This window comes from Macrobrachium rosenbergii, chromosome 5 (assembly GCF_040412425.1).
Source record: "Macrobrachium rosenbergii isolate ZJJX-2024 chromosome 5, ASM4041242v1, whole genome shotgun sequence".
Lineage (NCBI taxonomy): Eukaryota > Metazoa > Arthropoda > Malacostraca > Decapoda > Palaemonidae > Macrobrachium > Macrobrachium rosenbergii.
Window position 1 is genome coordinate 57,735,471 of NC_089745.1, and position 19,938 is coordinate 57,755,408.

A 19,938-nucleotide genomic window follows, 5' to 3' on the forward strand; every position below is an offset into this window, starting at 1 on the left:
TGAATACAAACCAGGACACCGGGGGAAGACAGCACTGCTGTAGATTTCCCTGTAGCAGAAACCTGCGTGGAGAGATTAGAGGGACAAGAAGCAGTTGGATGTGACACACCCACAACAGGGACATGGCTGTGATCAGGAGCAGGAGAACCACATACAAGGTCAGAAGGCAATGGAGAAGAGACAGTTCTAGGTTTTCTTTGGCAAGGAGCAGCAAGGAAGTCCTTAATCCTCCAGCATCAAATGGGAGGACTGGAAAGGAGAAAAAGAAGACGATGACGGAGAAGGCAGAGACGAAGACTTGCGCCACTTCCTCTTCATAACATGTTTGTGCTTCTGTCAGATAGCAATGTCATCTCTGTTGACTACTGCTTGAATGAGAGTACCAGAAGACGGAGCGGGAGTAGAAGTCGCCACTGCAGGGGAAGGCTTGAAACTCTGAAATGAGAGCACTGCTGACAGATGAGAAGACAGGGATTGTAGGCCTATGAGGAGTGAGGAGAACTGTTGACCTGGGAACTGTTATGGCAGACGAGCCAGGGACATAAGCAGGAGTTATTACTGCAGACACTGACTGAAAACGCTGGGCAGAGTACACAGATGACCGACGTGGCAACACAGCAACCAAAGCTTCGGGCACTGCAAAGGAGAGAGCAGCAGGGCTGGCAACTGTCATCGTGGACAACACAGAAAGTGAGACGACAGGAAATGGGGTAAAAGGCCATCCAAGGTTGGTACTTCTGGTAGGCCTAGAGAAGCCCAGATGTTAGCTGTCTTCTGAGCCTCCAAACCTTAAACAGCAGAACAAGATGGCGCTCTCTGCTCCCTCCCAGGGGGAGAATCTTTTTATCCATGAGAGAGTGTGGGCAGCAAAAGAGATGACATCTCCTGACCACTCTCTCGAAACTTCCGAAAACGAAGCTGTGGAAGAATGGGGAAGGAGTAAAATCTGTAAGGAAGAAGAACCAACTGGAGGAAGATTGGGCAAGGAAGAGGAACAAGGAGTCTGAGAAGCACCCATCGAAGGAGGGGAAAACCCCCTTCTAAGATGGCGCTTCCAACTTCCTCCTAAGCTGCTGCTTCTTGGCAAAAATCCTCCACTACTCAGAAGGCCAAGAATGATATTCAGAACAGGGATTAGTAATACTGTATTACAAATATTAGATCTGCACCTACTGCAAGTAGAATGTGGATCAGTCTCAAAAGAAGCCAGAAAACAAAAGCAAGGGTAACCACCAACCCCAGGACATTTTCTCTGAGGCTTAGTACTGGAAGGCTGAGATGAGTTATGGGTTTGCATGAGCAAACACAAAACAAATCACACAGAAAAAGCACTAGTTAACAAACACACAGAATAGCACTAATTCACGACACAAAGAGCAAACCAGAGAAGGTAAATGGGCAGGAAAACACCGGCTTCTGGAAGAAAAGGCAACAACACATCCCTCTAGCAAGGCAGTAGGGAAGAAACTGATGCGTCATGGCGCTCTCGGGCTAAGCGAGGTTGGCTGATGCCGCCTCTGTCATCCAATTGGCCAAACCCCACTGCCACCAATACCTTGTTCTATATTTTTTTTACCAGTTTCCAGCTGGCACTAGATTTTATTCTCACGTTAAAGACCTAGGTTTGTTCCGCATATGAACAAAGTAATTTTAACTTTAGGCTCTTCCAATCACAGTTTTTATACATAATGTAATGTAATTTGCATGTAAATTACATAAAAGTTTTACCTCATAAATTGAGAAAATATTTTCATGAACTCACGGTGCACTTGCATATTACTGCCATTTGGAAACAGCATTGGCCCCTGTATAGTTCACCAGTTTGGTACTGTATTAACCTGTATACCCCCAAAATTTTTCTATGGTTAGGGTTATTTTAGTCATTTAATTTACATTTCTGTGTGTATATATGTGTTAGAGATATATTATTTTAAGTTGGCAGATAGTTGAATCATTTTAACCAAATATTTTTGAGTTTTGCTGTACATTTGATGTACAGTACATTCAGTTTTATGTTCAAAAATATCTTTAAAAATCTTTAAAAATATAAAAAAGCAGTTTGCTTAACTTAGATGTAAAGTTTCTAGGTCCTCTCATACAAGGCAAAAATCATGTCAGTCAATAACTGATTCCAGGCAAAATGAGAGAATTGGTAGGCAACAAGAAAGAGTTGTGTATCTCATCTGCTTCCTCATCTTCTAATTGTTCAAAGTAACTTTTCTCAAGCTGTGCTGTATGTTGAATGATATTTGTTACCAGTTACTTCTTTGGTACTTGATTTGTAACTCCCAAAATATTTCATCTGAAAATATTCTAAAATCTCACCATTTAAACTTCCCATTGTATATGTTGGCCAATCATAATACTGTATATATACAATTTTAGTTAGTCAAGATGAAAGATCAGGTACAAAAATATTTTGAAAAATTTTCTCTACTAAAATGAATTACATGTATCAGATAATAAGTAGAGAGTACCTAATTGTATTAAGTGGCAGATTTTATATGAATAGTGGTTTTCTAATTATACTGAAAGCCCAAAAATATATTTTTGGCACATCAAAGAATAGAGGGTTACAGTGCAGTGTTGTTTTGTAAGATGCATCATTACGTAGTAGGATAAAATAATCTGTGAGGTATTAAGAGAAATAATTGGAGTATAAGAACAATGAAGAAGGATGTAAGTGAGGAATGTTGTTACCATGAACTTAGTGACCTTACTCAGGACAGTCATTTACTGGTGAGAATTGAGGCGCAGAGCAACCTCCCAAGAGTGGAGCAAAATTGTTATATTTGCATACAGACTCAAGTCTGAATGGAAGGCCCTTTGTTGACCTGACCTTGGATTAAAAAAATTATTTCTGAAGAGCTCACTTCTGGTCAGTACCCTGTAGCCTGGGTATGGGATGTATGCAGCATTTTGAATATGGTAGCTGGTGACCTTTGGCAGTCACCCACCCACATTGTACTTGTTTATTCAAGTGGTGAGAGCTATAAATTAATCAGATTAAAACTGTATGCTATGCCATCTTTCTCATGGCACTCCTTCATGTGTCTCCAAGTCATGATCAGCACTTATGGTAGTAATTTTAATAATAATTATTTTATCTTTATAATTCCTTGTCAAGGGATTTGTAGCTGTATTTTATCTTGAGGGCCATTCAAGCTGAGAGCTTTCCACATTGCTGCTTATACATTTGGTTCCATTTTTTAGCCATACATTTGTCCTTCAGAAAAAGCTCGTGCATGTTGTTCAAACACCACTTGCAAGTTTTAGTCTATAAACAGAACTCTTTCATAATTCCATTCAATTTTCATTATACATGGTTTGCTAACTTTTCATTCATATTCTTTACATCATGGTTCTCTTTTACTTGAGTGTATTGTATTTAGTATTTGATTTTAGCCCCCATGGGGTTGGATTGGATCATGAAATTTATGTTTAAAGCCAAACAGCAGGGTAGCATGGCCATTCAGAACTTATAAACCCCCTTTGGTTCATGCAACATCTGTGCTCTGTAAGCATTTGTTGCTTAGTCTTGGTTGTAATGAAAATGTACTTTGTCAGCAATTTAACATAGCCCTTGTTCTCCCCCATTGTAATCAGCCTCTTTGCTAACCTGCAAGCTGATGTACATGAACTTGATTAAAAAGCAGGGATGGACAGTCAAGTATATTTGTATTTATTTTATCATCTCTTGTTTATTTGTTGACCCATTTTGTAGCCCTGGACAATACATTAATGTAGTGTAGTCATATCTAAAAAAATGTCCTCTAAGGGAGGCTGCATTTTTTTCCTGACCTAGTTCTGTTCCTCTGATGATTTTTTTTAATTCAATAGGCTAGTGCTATCTGCTACTTATTTCCAGGCCAATAAAAGGCAAAAGCAAGACAAAACACCTCTTTATCCATTGTTATGGTGGTTTTATGCTAGGTTACCTGTTCAGACATAATTAAAAGTATAAAAAGTTTAACTTAATATTATGTGGAATTATTGTTAGCTGTGGGATATTTTTAATATTTAAGTGCTGGCTGTATTATAGGATCTTAATTATTATCTGGTCTGACCTTGTCATTAACTTATTAGATGTCACATTTCAGTATTTTTTCCCTTTGAACTACTTCCCCCTTTTTTTTTTTTTAGATTGTCTACCTGCCAACATTGGTGGCTTTTTCAGTACCATCTTTTATGTTTTAGACTTGAATTGTAGATTTCATTTGAATTTGTAGTCTGCTTTATTCATCCACCCTGTGAGATTCCTGTAGTGAGACTCTTCTTATAGTGTACCTCGCAAGGCATGTTAAATGCAACTCCGCAACTCCGTTACTTTTTACCTTTTACTTTTCTTCCATGCCTTTTGTGGTCATCTTCTTGGCTGTCCAACTGTCAACTTTTCTATTTATAGTGTTTACCAGTCATGTTAGAACAGACCTAGACTAGAGCTACGTTGCTGTAACTTTAATCCAGTAGTTGGCCGAGCTACTTCGTACAGTAATCCAATTATAACTTCGAGTATTGCCTTGTCTGTTGACCAAAGAGCACATATACAGCCCAGTGGTTTTATCTTTTTTTCACATTTGACACTAGTCTACTTCTGCTATATAATTTATAGTTTCCTACACTATTGTGCAGCTATATATAATTTATAGTTCCCTACACTAGTGTGCAGCTATATAACTTATAGTTCCCTACACTGGTGTGCATGACCCCATCCACGCCATTGTCTGTCTATTATTCTAAAAAATTAATATAATTTGAAAATAGTCTTAGCAGAAAATTAAAGATATCCCAAACCTATTCTTGTATTTAAAGCCATGACATTGGAAAGTTGTTTTAAAATGGTTAGGTTATATTTAATTGATTATTCTTATTCATAAGTATTGAAAGCGATGTCTTGTACTACAGCTGGTAATTATTTTTCTTTACAGCTAAGCAAAGCCAGCAAAAGTGATTCTCTAGTTAGAGAATTATACTTAGAAAATGCCCAGTTGATGCGAGCTTTGCAGATCACAGAAAGTCGTCAGAAAGCAGCTGAAGAAACAGGTCGCCAGTTACAGATTGCAGCTCTTGACCATAAGATGACATAGTTGTTGCTACTAAATGTGTAACATTGTAATATACAGAGTGAATGTGTTTAATCTTAGACCTTGGAAGGTAAAACTGAGTTCTGAAAAATTTTAAGCAATATCCATTTTTAATTATTGACAGAGCATTAAAAAGTGCATTTCAGGAAATCGCCTGTAACATATGCCAGTTATTTTTTAAAAATTTTTATAAACAAAAATAGAGGACCAACCTTTAGATTCATTCCAGGAACATTTTGTATGCAGTCATTGTTTTTATTCACGAGTGCCTCTTCAGGTCTGGAAAATCTGCCATGGTCTTTGCATTAAGTAACTACAGTATATTTTGAGTAAGAAATCTGAAATAAGTGTATAATAGCTGTAACAGTTATTGGGCTCACACACCATGGTTGTGGCTACAGATAATACATCTGGTTTATTTTTATGATCAAGCATATTTTCACAAATCTGCCTTTCATGGTACTTCAGGAATATGGATTTCCAAATTTTTAAAGAGCAATATTCTAGTCAAGATGCTTGTTTATCCTGTACCATCAGATAAAGATTTTGCAATTATTTGGACAATTCCTTGTGCTTGAATTTGTATGTGTGAGAAATGAAAAGATGAAACTGTTTAAAGGTAAGTATTTGGGTGAGTTGGGAAATTTACTCTTTGCCCCATCCCCTTCCCAAGGAAGTCCCTTGTCCATGTTTTCACTGAGCCAATAGGCTGTTTTGTATCTGTGCATGATGTTATTTTATTTACTTGAAATATTTCACTGTAGATATAAAAAGTTCAAAGCACAAAGATACTCTTTATATAAATGCTAAATCATGCACAGTGAACAGTTTCAGTAAGAGGTGTAATTATTTAAAATGCTTTTCCTCCTAGTCTGCAAAATTTTTAATCAAACTCATTTTGTGCCATAATACCAATGATGTGGCCATCCTTAAATTTTAAGAAAATCAGTTTTAACTTCTGCTCTTCCATAGATTGCATATGTTTGAATAAAATTGGATTAATGTGATACGTTGCTCACATCTGTACACTAGTGCCTCTGTATCGTGATACCAAAGCATGTATTGTCGTTAATAAAGAAACCCTAAAAGATACATTTTTAACCTCACTGGAAATATTGAATGTGCTACATAGTAAATAAATAAACATTCACTGATTATTTAGCAACTTCAACAGCTCATTTGGTAATGAGCTTCATATTGTACCATGAACTTCCTTAACCTGTTAGAGGTACAAGTTAGCAGCAGTTTATACTTCCACCATTCCTAGTCTTGGTTTCGGAAGGTGTAAAATAACAAATTTTAAATCACTTTGTATTTTTCATAACTAACACACCTTTGGTCTTAATGTAAGGATAAATATTCTGGTGCTAACTGGAGTCGAGTTAAAAACAACACAAGTTGGTGGCACCAGGCATCAGCCAATAGGGAAGAAGGAGGAAGCTATGTGACCTGCGTTACCCCCATCTAAGCATCATCAGTTCAGTTTCCTTCTAGCCCAGGAAAATATGAGAGGTGGCTGTATACATTAAGACCAAAGGTTTGTTAGTTATGAAAAATACAAATTACTGTAATTTAAGATTTATCATTTGTTCATATATGGAACAAACCTTGGTCTTAACGTAAGGATGACTTACTCTTGGAGGGAGGGTCTTAGAACCAACTGGAGGTTCGGACCACCTGGGCTCACTTCTTGACCATAGGAAGGAGTTAAAACCTCTGATCTATCGAGCATTGGTCACTGAACAGTCAGACACCTAGGCTAACATAATATGAAGTACAAGTCTCTATTGTGTCCTAAAGATGGTAAAGAACTGTCGGACACAGCAAAACTTATGTTAGCCACTAATGTGTTTGTTGCCATTTCCACTCTCCCCTTGTAAGAGAGAGGAATGGGACTTGATTCTATAAAGATTTTGTATTATACAGGAACAAACATATAAACTTTATAGAAAGGAAACTTGCACACCTGCATCTAACCAGCTCCAGCATATGATGGAATTATTCCCTCTACAGTCGACTCCCAAGTATTCGCGGGGGATGCATACCACTAACCCCCCGCAAATAGCTCAAATCTGTGAATACTTAAAACCCCTCTAAAAGTGCTTATAACTGCCTATTTTAATAGTTCAAAAAACCCTCTGAAAATTCTTAAACCTGGACATTTTAATAGCTTCATCACAAAAAGTGCATTTAGTCACAAAAATTATGAAAATATAATTTGTGACTTTCTCTAAGAAAAATACCGCGAATAAGAAAATTTTCAGCAAATAATGTGTATATATATGTTCCACAGAGAAATCCACAAATAGGTGAAGCCGCGGATCAGGAACTGCGAATAGGCGGGGGTTGACTGTGCTGCCCGTTGATAGAGAAGAAAAGGAAAGAGAAATGAAGGCCAGTCATCTCATTCACTCTCCCTTTCATAACCGACATCATAGGTAAGATTCTGACTGTCCTGCCAGGGGCACTGGATGAGCTACACAACTTGTTCAGCAGCCACCACCGGACCCAAAGAAAAAGTGTCCAAGGACCTGTGGGCAATGTCCCACAGATAGAAGGATGTGAAGGTGGTTTGGCAAAGCCAGGTACCTGCCTTCAAAATCCTGTGAACTGACAAGCTCTTGAAAGCGATAACAGGGCCTAGGCCCCTAACATCATGCGCTCTTGCATGCACTGTTTCAGCATCTGAATGTGAAGTAGAGGCATAAGCTCATCTAATCACTTCACACAGCTAAAAGGAGGTAGTATTCGTGGACACGTCTTTCTTGTTCTGGCATGTGCAAACAAAAAGTCTTCAGCTATTAGGTCTGAGATACCGAGGCCTCTTTAGATAGCTATGTAGTGCCCTGATGGGGCATAACAACAATTTGTCTGGGTCATCACCAACAAAATCCCAGAGAGAGGGGATCAAGAAGGACTTGAATCTGTCATCATGAAAAAAGGGATTTTGAATCTTAGCTACGAATTGCAGGACAAATTCAAAGGTTACCCCTCATATGTTTAACATCAAAAGAGAGTCCATGTGGTTCACCGACCCTCTGAAGAAGCCAAGGCCAGTAAGAAAACCATTTTGAGGGTTAAATTCCTGTCTGCTTGAGATCTTTTGGGGAACAAGACTGTTCGAAACTCTTGAAAGCATAGAAACTTCCCACGATGAAAAAAAGATCCATGCCTTTTAGACAAAGAACTAGTCCTAGAGCAGCTCTATAACCCTTGATGGGTGAAACTGAGAGTAGTTCCTTCCTATGGAGAAAGATGAAGTCCACTACTTGTTGAATGTAAGTTCTGACGAGACAAACCCCGCTGACGACACCAATCACAGAAGACTGCCCATTTTCCTTGATATAGACAGCTGTAGGTGATCTGCAGTAGCCTGACATCTCTGTCACTGCTCTGCGAGAAAAGCCTTTCACTTGGAAGAGATACTTTTTAGTCTTCAGCTGTGAAGAGATAGTGACCCTACCAATAGGTGAAACCTCTCTGTGTGCAGCTAGCAAAGGCGGCTATGCCATGGAGGAATCTCTCGGAGCTTCAGTCAACAAGGTTAGAAGATTGAGAAACCATTGTTCACCTCACAGCTAAACAGAAAGCTCCCAGTGTTCTGGTCCCATTCTAGACCTCTGTGCAACCCTGGAAGAATCTTTCCAGGACTCCTGGGACAATCTTCTTTCTTATGCCTTTCAACCTTTAAGCCTGATTTGTAGTGATCAACAAGGTTTTGATCATCCTGTCTTTGGAAGACCTCGTAGCTCCTTGTTGGCCAAATGCCGAGTGGTTCTAAATCTGCTGTCTGACCCCCTTGGTCAAAGTGTTGCGCTGAGTGGGTCTAAATCTGCTGTCTGACCCCCTTGGTCAAAGTGTTGCGCTGAGTGGTTCTAAATCTGCCGTGTGCCCCTTGGTCGAAGCGCTGAGGTACATTCCCCCTTGGCCCACTCTTCTTTGCCTTCCAAACATTTAGAAGTACCACCAGACAGTTAACTTCATGAGTCCAGGCAAGGGAGATGCCTTGGTACCTCACCATTCCCCTGCAAACATGTACCAAGGAAAATGGACCATCTCCTGTGACTGGTGTTACAAAAGGGTTCTCTCTCCAGTCAGAACTTCTGTTCAGCAGATCATAGAATTCCTTGCTCGCCTTCAATGAGACAGACTCCTGTCAGTCTCTGCAATGAGAGTCTATTCTCTACCTACCGTGAGCCAGGTCTTCAGGCTGAAGGGCATGGACTTCTCTTTAAAATAGAATTGTCTGTGATTATGAGGAGTTTTGAACAGTTCTCTTATGTAGGTTTGTCCTCCTCAATGACATGCAACTCCTGACATCCACAGCCTAACCTTAGGCTCCCTAGAAGTCCCTTGGGGTAGTCCTGGACCAAAACTCAAGACTGTCTTTTTGCAAGCTTCTATCCGTTGAGCACATGCTGGTGCACTGTCCTAAATTTAATTGCCTTAGGGCAAAGTACAGTACTTACTAACTGGGAAGACTATTTTAGAAATTTTAAATGATCACATTGAGGTAGATAACCTTATGGGTTACCTGAAAGAATCTGGTTATTTTAATGAGATATGATCTTAGTATATTCAATAAAGATTTTAGTCATATTAATTTTATATACTAAGTATATATTTTGAGTATAAAAGTTTAATATATATTTATATATTTTTTTTTGCTGGTTCTATCCAATATCATTCTTCATCTTGTACGTTCACATTTTAATGCAGAATTTTACTAGTGTCATCATTCATCTATTCATTATCAATCATGTCATTAACTTACATATTTCACCTTCAGTATGGCGCTGAATAATCCTGGTGGGTTCCAAAGCTTGGTCTCCAAGACCTAAATTTCATAATCAATCAATCAGTCTTGGTAACGTATACCTGGGAATTACAAGGGTTATCTTAGTTCAGTAAGGGAAATACCTATAAAAAAACCACAGCTGCAACTGAATGATCTTACTCTCTGGTTGGGACATGGAGTGCTTTGAATTTGTAGTTAGCAGTTGCTGGTGCAACAAGGGATGAGGACACCACAGAAGAACTTGGAAGAAAAGAAGTCAACAACTGTGGGCATATGTAAGCATGGGGTTGTGATGAATAACATAACCCTGGGCACAAGCAGATAATGAAGTAATAAAAATGAAACCTACTGCTGACAGAGCAACATACCATACACATATTCAAAACATATTCTATACAAATACTTCTTGGGTGGTAAATGGCTTTAACAAGGTTAAGGTCACATGATATGTCACTAAAACAGTGGGTGGTCATTGACAACAGCAACAATAATGGGGAGAGTAAAAAAAATAGAAATAAGATATATGTCTTTCCTTAGCTTACAAATATGATCAAGTAAATATTCAGAAGCAAAAATTTTGTTCATATAAATAATCACAGTGCTTAATCACAACTACATATACACAAGCACATGGTATAATGATACCCAGAGCAAAGACCATTTTACTTGAGGTATATCAGCATATACACTGACATACCCAAGATTAATTCAGAGCTTACCATAGCAGCTTGTTAAATTTATATTCATCTTTCAATAAAAAGTGAAAAATACTCATTTCAAATGAGACACTGAATACAAATTTATGAAGAATGTCACTTTAAAGAAATTACAACAATTTAATAATTTTGTAAATCTCACTCATAAAATGCAAAACCATAAAGTAATGAACATGCAGAATGCAAAGTACCACTAGAAGTTTCACTTTTTTTTAGATGGTGGGGATGTCCAAAATATAATAGAAAACAAATGTCTTTGTAAACAAACTCTTTTAGGAATCTCCATCAGTTCTAATTAGCCCAGTTATAAAATTTTTAAAAAGCTGTAATTTAATCAAATAAATTCTAACCTTTATTAATAGCAATAAATCCTTTGGGCCAGCCCCTGGAGAGCTAAATAAATTAGCTCAGTGGTCAGGTTAAACTACAGAATAATAATGAAGACTATGAAGAACAATCATGTTCTTTCCTGAGGATAAAATATGACACTTACATAAAAATTTTGGTATACTGCTAAAAATACATTTGTAATCCTTTAGTTTTATGAAGATTACAGTCCTCATAAAGCTGAAAGATTTTTAGAGTATTTTTAACTATACAAAACTTTATATGCAAGAAGAGGGTCTCCTTTTATCCTTATTAGTAACTGAACCTTCAGATATTTATATTATCAGGTATCATGTACTGCATTGGAGGTATAATCTACAAAGAAAAATGCTTCTTGTCCTATATGAACCCATAAATGCTATGCAATACTGTACCAGGAATTCTTAAAATTATCTAAATTCTTCAATACAGTGAACATATTGCATGGTAAAATATAAGACCAATAAAAATTTACAAAACATGAGTTTGTCTGCAAAATAGGTCTAACTGAAGACTTATAAACAGCCAAATCAACACTGGCAGCTGTCTCACACTGCTAAATGCAAAAAAATAATGGCCTTCCTCAAAATCAATTTACAAATTGGTAGCAATTACAAAGCTTAATGAAACTAAATCAACCACTATGTTTGGCAAGCCATTAATCTTCCATTGAGATTTATTACTGAATGAACCTACTGGGAAAATGGCAAAATCTTTTTACAATACGTTCCCTTGCTCCAATGAGCCTTATGCCCTGATGTGCTAGTACAGCAAGCATTTCTAAATCTTCTTAATTACCACTATTTCATTCATTCTTACTGTACAACATAAAACTTAGAATAATACCCATTTTCTTTTAAATGTGGCATACAATTCAAGATAAATGCTCATTTCAGTTTGCCATAAGCAGCAATGCCATTTACTCATAATACCTGTACCTCATGTCCCCATACAAAATAAGTAATCCAAAACTGTTTTACAGTATGCTGATAGTTGGTTAGATACCAAAATATTTCAACTATTCTAACAACTACAGAGCCTAATAATTCCAATAACAACTAATTGAGCACCAATGGTTTTTATCTTATCTTTTTCATATAAGTAATTTCCTAAACTGATCCCAAAGTAAAGGCAAAAGTTGTAATTCCTCTTACATATTTCTGAAGAAGCAAATAAGCAGTAACACTGACCGTATTATCACATCAGTGTAAAGTGATAATCCAAGACATCTTTACTGTAAATCAATTGACAAAATGCTGCATCACATTTTAAAACAATTTTACCTTTAAACCCTATCCAAATGATATGCATACACATTGGTAAAAAGTAAAACTTCCTGTTTCCTGCATATTAACAAGAAATCTTGCTAATATATAATGGGATATGCAAGTCCAGAACAAAAGATTCTCTTTTTCCCAACATACAAAAAATGTTAAGGTCTAAGCAGGAAATGCAAAAGTGCCCTTTATACAACAGCTACCAAAATAGTTGAAGACTAGCAAAATATGGCTAAGGTAAAAACTTAAACTGTGTGCTAACACACATACACTTCTGAATGATAAAGGGTGTTTTCAAGGAATGAATCTCTGAAATATGGAAAATATCAAGAAATGCTTTAATTAAATTCGTGGATTTACTACTTCCTGATGGTTGTATTTCTATTAACAAGTGCTTCCCTGTTTGCATCAGGTCCTCTCCAATTACATAGGTACTGACCACTACTTAAAAACACAAGGAAACCCAGAAGTACACCTGCAGAAACTGTTTTGGAAGCTTTCAAAGACATTCTCTTCAGAAAATGTTAGGTTAGTACCAATAATACAAGAACAATTGTGTACTATCTCTTCAGACAATGTTAAGCTAGTACCAATAATACAAGAACAACTGTGTACTATCCCAACAAAGGCAAGGCATGATAAAATAATTGGTGATGTCTGGCAGATATGTAATATGGATGGAAAGCTAAGAAAAAATTATGACTTCTTGTGTGACCACAGTGGATCGAGACCACTGAATGGATCATTGGGATCTTCAGGGTGCTTATTTAGAGACCCACCCGAAACATTTTCAAAGCTTTCTTTTGTAATTTTCGTAAACTTTGCAGGCACTGGTGGATCAATCTTGAACTGTTGTGGATCTAAACTAGCTGCTAAACTTGGAGCAATTGAAGAGAGGCTTGGATCTAGAAGCCCAGTGGGTTTACTTGTCAAGCCATTTGATTCTGATTCCAAGGCACTACCAATATCATTAGCATCAACACTTGATGCATCACAGCCTGAATCAGCTAACCCTGGAGAGTTAGCAGATGCCAGAGACTCTTTACTTGCCTCTCTTTGTCCATCCTTCAATGCCTGATCAAACCCTGTGGAACCATTACTCACAAGAGATGCTGATGAATTGCGACGAGAATGTTCTTCATCACTTCCTGACTTTCCACTTTCTTGATCTGTCAAATGAAGAATATGAAACCAATAAATTTATATTCATATGGAATACTATATTTATTACAACAAATAAGCTCCATCACAACCTGTATATTTTACCATCAAGTTTCTTTTTTGTTAATTTTCAAAGAAGTATAAAATTCACAAACTTTAAAGTAAAATCAATACCCAAAATCACCTACACTGAAAAATATATAATTACCAAAATTAATGACTAGCATAAAACAAAGCAATACACTACAAGGTACAGTACCTAATCCAAGTTTGCTTTTTAGACGGGAAAAATCATATGCAGAAAGGAGGTCAGCCGAGGGATGACGAACATGAGTTTTTTCCCGTGGACCTTCTTCAAATGTGGCCTTGTTAGTTAGGATTCCACCTTTGAATGAAAAAACACCATGTTGCACAACAAACAAAGCATAGTTTTAATTTTAAACAAAAATGGAAATGTAACCCTGATACATTAGCAGAAGTCATACTGCAAATAAGCAATGGAAGATGTTTATAGTAATACCTTGACTTCCGAGTGAACCAACTTACAAGTTTTCTGAGATACGAGCCGGCGCTCAGTCGATTATTTGCTAAAAGATGCAAGCCAAGATCTGAGTTACGAACAAGCGATTGAGCTTATGCCACCTGCCACTAGGTAGCCCAGTGGGTGCGTTCAGTTCACGTGGTTCTCTTGCCAAGCAAGCATCTCTCGTATCACTTTTCCTTTGTTTCACACTTTGTTTAATAGTATTTTGGAAAATTTCTTAGTTTTAACCATGGGTCTTACAAAAGTGAATGCCAAGATCAGTGCTGAGAAGAAGAAAAGGATGATGTCGTTGGCCTTGGATAGAAAGCATGAAGTCATCGAAAAACAATGAGCATGGTGTGCGTGTTACCACCTTGGTGAGGCAGTACGATTGTAGTACTTTCTACGATATGTACGACTTTGAAGCAGAAGGAGTCGATAAAGGAGGAAAAGCCAGCCAAGGGCGTTAAGATTTTTTCAAAGCTCCAGACCTCTGTCCATGAAGAGATGGAGTTGTTGTTGGTGTGGCTGAAGGAGAAGCAGCTCGCAGGAGATACTGTGACCGAGAGCATCATCTGTGAGAAGGCATGAGACATTTGCAGGGGCATGGTGCAGAAGACAGTGGGAACATCAACGGACAAGGCATTCAAAGTCAGTCAGGGATGGTTTTATAAATTTAAACAGAGGACCGGCATTCACTCCATCATCAGGCACGGTGAGGCAGTGAGCTCAGATGTGAAGGCAGCTGAGGATTTTATCATAAGTTTTGCCAAATTGATAGAAGCCAAAGGATACATCCCTCGGCAAGTCTTCAACAGTGATGAGACAGGGCTCTTCTGGAAAAAGATGCCGAGGAGGATGTATATAATGGCAGAGGAGAAGAGTATGCCAAGCCACAACCCTATGAGGGATAAGCTAACCCTTGCGCTGTGCATGAATGCAAGTGGCAACTGCAAGATTAAGGCGCTACTCGTATATCTCTGAAAACCCCAGAGCCTTTTAGTTTCATAAGATGCTTAAAGAAAAACTGCACGTTATGTGGAGGGCAAACCCAAAGGCGTGGGTCACCTGGGACTTCTTTGTGCAGTTGGTAAACCTGGTCTTTGGTCCTGCCATCAACAAGTACCTTTTGGAAAATAACCTACCCCTGCAAGCCCTTCTCATCCTTGACAATGTTCCCGCGCACCCACCAAACCTCATAGATGACATCCTTGAAGAATTTAAATTTATTAAGGTCCTCTACCTTCCCCCCCAACACCACCCCTATCCTGTAGCCCATGGACCTGCAAGTGATTTCAAATTTCAAAAAGCTCTTCACCAAGCACCTCTTCCAGTGCTGCTTTGAGGTTATGGAGGGCACAACCTCACCCTCCCCAGCTGACCTCTAACCTATTGTCTTGTGAACAGCTATTGTTTTCCCATACCAGCATACCTTCATTCAACCAAATAAAAACCCATTTCTCACACTTATTCCATTTTCCTCATCCACCACACCTCCTTTTCACCAACATCCTCCATTTCCCAATTGATACGTTCCCCTCTTTCCACCAATCTGCTCTTCCACAACCTAGATCTACTTAACCATGGCTGCCACTTCTCTGCTACAAAAATTGGAAATTTTTATAATTAATTTTTTATACTTACCTCTCTATTATGATAGCTATAATTCCCATGTCAGGCAGAAGGACGACAGCTTGAAAACTAAACAATTAATAGGATCGTTTAGTTTTAACCATTTATTGACCCATCCCTTTCAGGTGATTCAAGCATCTATTGTTTACCATTCAGTTTTTTCTCCATCCATATGAGTGGGGAGATTGGGGGGATGATACATAATAGAGAGGGCCGTATTCAAAAAATCAATTTTATTATAAAAATTTCTATTTTTTAAATGAATCTTACCTCTCTATTATGATAGTTGATTTACACATTGAAGAAAAGGAGGTGAGAGAAAAGGTGCTAGGACAAATAATTATAACTCACAAGTAAATAACAAAATTCCACCAGGAATAAGACACTTTTTACCTAATGATTAATCCATCAGCTGCCGTACTGTAGCCAGGAGAGGACCAATTCATTAGGCTGCAAAGACCTCTGAAAGATGCTGGAGGCTCCTTGCAAGGGATACTACTCTCATTTTGATGATAGTGGGACAAAAGGCCTTGCGCCTAGACCAGCAGAGCAAAGACAGTAAATGAATGAAGGCTCTTACCTACCTCATAATAGGCACCTTCATACTCTGCAAAAAATTTCCCAAGCAAATAGGAATGGCTAGAGTGTAGCTACCCTAATCGTTCAGGATATGAGTACCCGTCATAACAAGGGGCAAAAGTGCTCTGCATGATTTGTACTGAATCTCTAAGTCTTGTAAATACTTCTAGGCAAATACCGAGTTAAATTTCCTCTGGGCTGCACTGACAACTCTCAAGACTGGAAAATGAAGGTGGTATTTGCCACTTCTCTCACTTTGCAGGCATACCTTCAGGAGTGGAAAAGGAGTCTAGATTAGTGTTTCCTTGACCATGTTCTCCAACAAGAAGGCCTGGCATTTTTTGCCAAAGGTTAAGCTGGTTTAGAACACTGTCTGAGGTCCCTCATCTTTTGCCCTTAGAGACCATGCTGTGATCAGATATAGGGAGGATTTATCCATCTGGCACCAAGGACGACAGACGGGGGACACAAAAGGACTGAGGAAGAGCCCAAAACTTAATATTCATCTTTTGCCCAGAAGGGCAAAAAGGAAAGGAATGTTCCTTATGAAGTAAACCCCACATGGCAGGAGAAGGCCTGGATTTCACTGACTGTAAAAAACAGTTTTGATCATCAAATCTTTTAGGAAGGCTGAGTTTAAAAGCTTAACTGGAGGCATACTTAAATACTTCAACATCACATTAAGTCCAGTGGTTTAACTGCAGATTAAAGAATCTATACTTAAGGAACTGAAGGCTTTAATGTCAGGTTAGCAGAGAGATCTAGACCAGAATGTCTTAATACAGATGCTAACGTGAAGTACACAGTACCCTTTAACAGCATGAACAGTCAAACCTTCAGTGAAATGTAAATGAGTAAAGAGCTTAATCAACCTGCACACTTGTGGATGCAAAGTCCACTCCAAGGACTGAATTTGATCCTCCCCACTCAGTTGATCAGCCACAACGTTCATTTCCCAGCACAACTGAGGAAAAGAGACAAGTTTCTTCCTTCCACCCAGGCAAAAATGCAACCTGATCAGTCACAAAACTCTGAGTTTGTGCCTCTTAATTACTTAGGTAAGTCAGTTCTTGCCTTGTACTAGCTCTTCCAATGCTAAAAGGCTCTTCTACAATATAAGCATCAGCTGCTCTGTATGTAACTCCCATTCCTCCAAAGACCAAATCCCTGATGTGTCTGTCGACTGCAACCACATCAAACTCCAGTCAACATATATGAATACCATATGAGGTCTGAGCCCTTCAACTGGAGGGAGGCACCTTCTAAACAAGATCAATGACTCCACCATTTCAAGGGCTTCCATAACCCTTGAGACCAGAACTGCACAAAAACTGGTATTCCACTGATTCTTCAGAAAGAATTGGATTGGCCTCATCCTTAAACTAGTTCCAGTTTCTCTAACAATGGTATTTGTCTCAGCAGAGACAGTCATTTGGAATATTTAATATTCCCTACAGACTCACTAATATAGAAGATGACTTGCCTTCAAGTCTCTCCTTGGCTGTCTGCTAGACTCAGACAGTTGTGTAGAAAGAGGAGCAACAGTAGAGTCCACTTGCTCAACTGGGGCAGGATCTTGTAAAAACTTAGGAGGCAGGATCTTATAAAAACTTGAGGAGAAGTGAAGTGTGGAAATCAGCATCCAGTATGTCTACCAACTGCATCCAGTCTTCCTCTGGATCACTACTAAAACCAAACTTGTCACCTCCAGAGTAAATGGAATGAGGCAAACAACAAAGGTTTACTTGAGGCATTCATTGCTGGCCTCTATCCTCTCTGAAGCATCGATACCACAAACAGGCAACTGTAAAAGCCACGACATGACTCTGTAACAAATTCCACTGTCCATTGCACAAGAAAATCTGCATCTTACTGCAGCGTCCCTAGCACTTCAGGAATTTCAAGAAAGAGTGACAGGGGACTCCATGGTCCTCATGTCCAACAACACTACAGTGGTAGCTTATGTCGACAAATGGGGGGGGGCTAGTGTCCGGTCAACTTCACAAATTGACTGTATGGGGTATGCTTAAACACTTAATATGCGATTTGTTCCTACACAAATACAAACCCTCAGTCCTTTACATATGGGGACTCAAGATTCGGTGGGAGGAATCTGAGCAGAGGTCTCTGAATGACTGGGAATTCAACACACCTCATGTACACCTGGGCTAAGAGCCAGGGGTACATACATGGCCACTGGACCAAGAGCACTGCTATGAGAACAGTCATGCTACCAGCCAGTCTACTAGACCGTTCTTGCTGTGGTGAGGTTACGGTAGTAAGCGATCGCACAGCAAGACGAAAGCCAGAAAGGACCATTCCCGCTCACACTAGAGGTGAGTGGAAAGCGTCGGGGACTAAGGACCAACATAAGGAATGGGTTTGGTAATTAGCCCGCAACCCCTCTCCCCGCCTTGCAGGGGAAAGGGGGGACATTACATCAATGAATACCTGAAAGGTTACATCAATGAATACCTGAAAGGTAACAAAGACAGGACACTCAAGTAATGAAACTCACCTGCGTCAGACGTCTGGTTCAGCTTTGTACAGCCTAACTCTCTGCCGGAGGGAAGAAGGGTAGGATGATGGGGGAGGAAGGGGGAGCCAGTCACTCACCGTTCACACCTACTCACTCGCGTACAACAGACGAGCCGCATCTGTCCCTACGGGAGCTCGGTAGTTACACAACTTGTTAAGCAGCCACCACCGGTCCCAAGGAAAAAGTGTCCAAGGACCGATGGGTAACGTCTCTTAGGTAAAAAGAGGTGAATGTGGTCTGGCGTGACCATACCCCTGCCCTTAACACCTGCTGGACCGACAGGTTCTTCTGGAACGCTAGGGAGGGCGTAATCCACCTGATTTTGTGAGCACAGGGGCGTAGAGGGCTGGCAACGTCCTCGCCAGCCGCCACATGCCTTTTTGATAACCTCATGAAGCCAGAAAGAGATCGTGTTCTTAAGACACTTCCTTCTTGGGGATCCCGGTGCTAACAAAGAGTCGCCGACACTCAGGCCTGAGATGCTGTGTTCTGTTCAGATAGTGCCGAAGCGCCCATACAGGACAGAGCTGTAACTCGTCAGGGTCATTATTTACAGTCACTGAGGGAAGGGATCGTAAAAGACTCAAACCGAATGTCATGGGCCGTTGGGTTTTGAGTTTTCGCTACAAATTCTGGGACAAATTCGAGCGTTACCAATCCCCACCCCCTCGAGTGTTTGACTGCAAAGGAAAGTCCCTGCAATTCGCTAATCCTCTTCGCCGAAGCCAGGGCTAAAAGGAAGACGGTCTTGAGGGTCAGATCCCTGTCTGTGGCTTCTCATAGCGGCTCATAAGGGGCGCGAGTAAGGCTCTACAATACAAGAGACACGTCCCACTTGGGGGGCCTCAGCTCCCTGGGGGGGCAAGACTGTTCGAAGCTCTTCATCAGAAATGGATATTTCCAGGGATGGTGAAATATCGATGCCTTTCAGCTTCAGGACCAAGGCTAAAGCTACCCTGCATCCTTTCAGCGCTGAAACTGATAAGAGCTTTTCCCGATGAAGAAAGACGAGGAAATCTGCTACCTGCTGAAGAGTGGCTCCGACCAGAGAATAACCCCGTCTACAACACCAACCACAGAAGACGGACCACTTACCCTGGTAAACTGCTGCAGAGGACTTCCTGAGGTATCCCGCCATCTCTGTCGATGCTCGGCGAGAAAAACCTCTCGCTCGCAAGAGATGGTGGATAACCTCCAGGCGAGAAGAGACAGGGAAGCCACAGCGTGGTGGTGCCGTTCTACATGAGGCTGACGAAGCAGATT

The 19,938-nt window shown here is 39.7% G+C and overlaps 2 protein-coding genes across 3 annotated transcripts in view; one reads left to right on the top strand and one right to left on the bottom strand.

Annotated features, from left to right (window-relative positions):
* Positions 1-6,172, top strand: part of LOC136838938 (ninein-like protein) — a 171,671-nt gene extending 165,499 nt beyond the window's left edge. Inside the window, exon 33 of the mRNA XM_067104632.1 lies at positions 4,929-6,172. Coding sequence (XP_066960733.1) covers positions 4,929-5,087 — 159 coding nt within the window. The 3' untranslated portion in view covers positions 5,088-6,172. The remainder of the gene's footprint in view (positions 1-4,928) is intronic.
* Positions 6,173-10,393: 4,221 nt separating this feature from the next.
* mop (myopic) overlaps positions 10,394-19,938 on the bottom strand; it is a 166,960-nt gene continuing 157,415 nt past the window's right edge. The window contains exons 20-21 of one of the 2 annotated variants that reach the window (XM_067104450.1): positions 13,662-13,787; positions 10,394-13,410 (exon numbers count right to left, since the gene is read on the bottom strand). In XM_067104450.1, coding sequence (XP_066960551.1) covers positions 12,938-13,410; positions 13,662-13,787 — 599 coding nt within the window. In that variant the 3' untranslated portion in view covers positions 10,394-12,937. The remainder of the gene's footprint in view (positions 13,411-13,661; positions 13,788-19,938) is intronic. The other variant, XM_067104451.1, reaches the window with a different exon arrangement.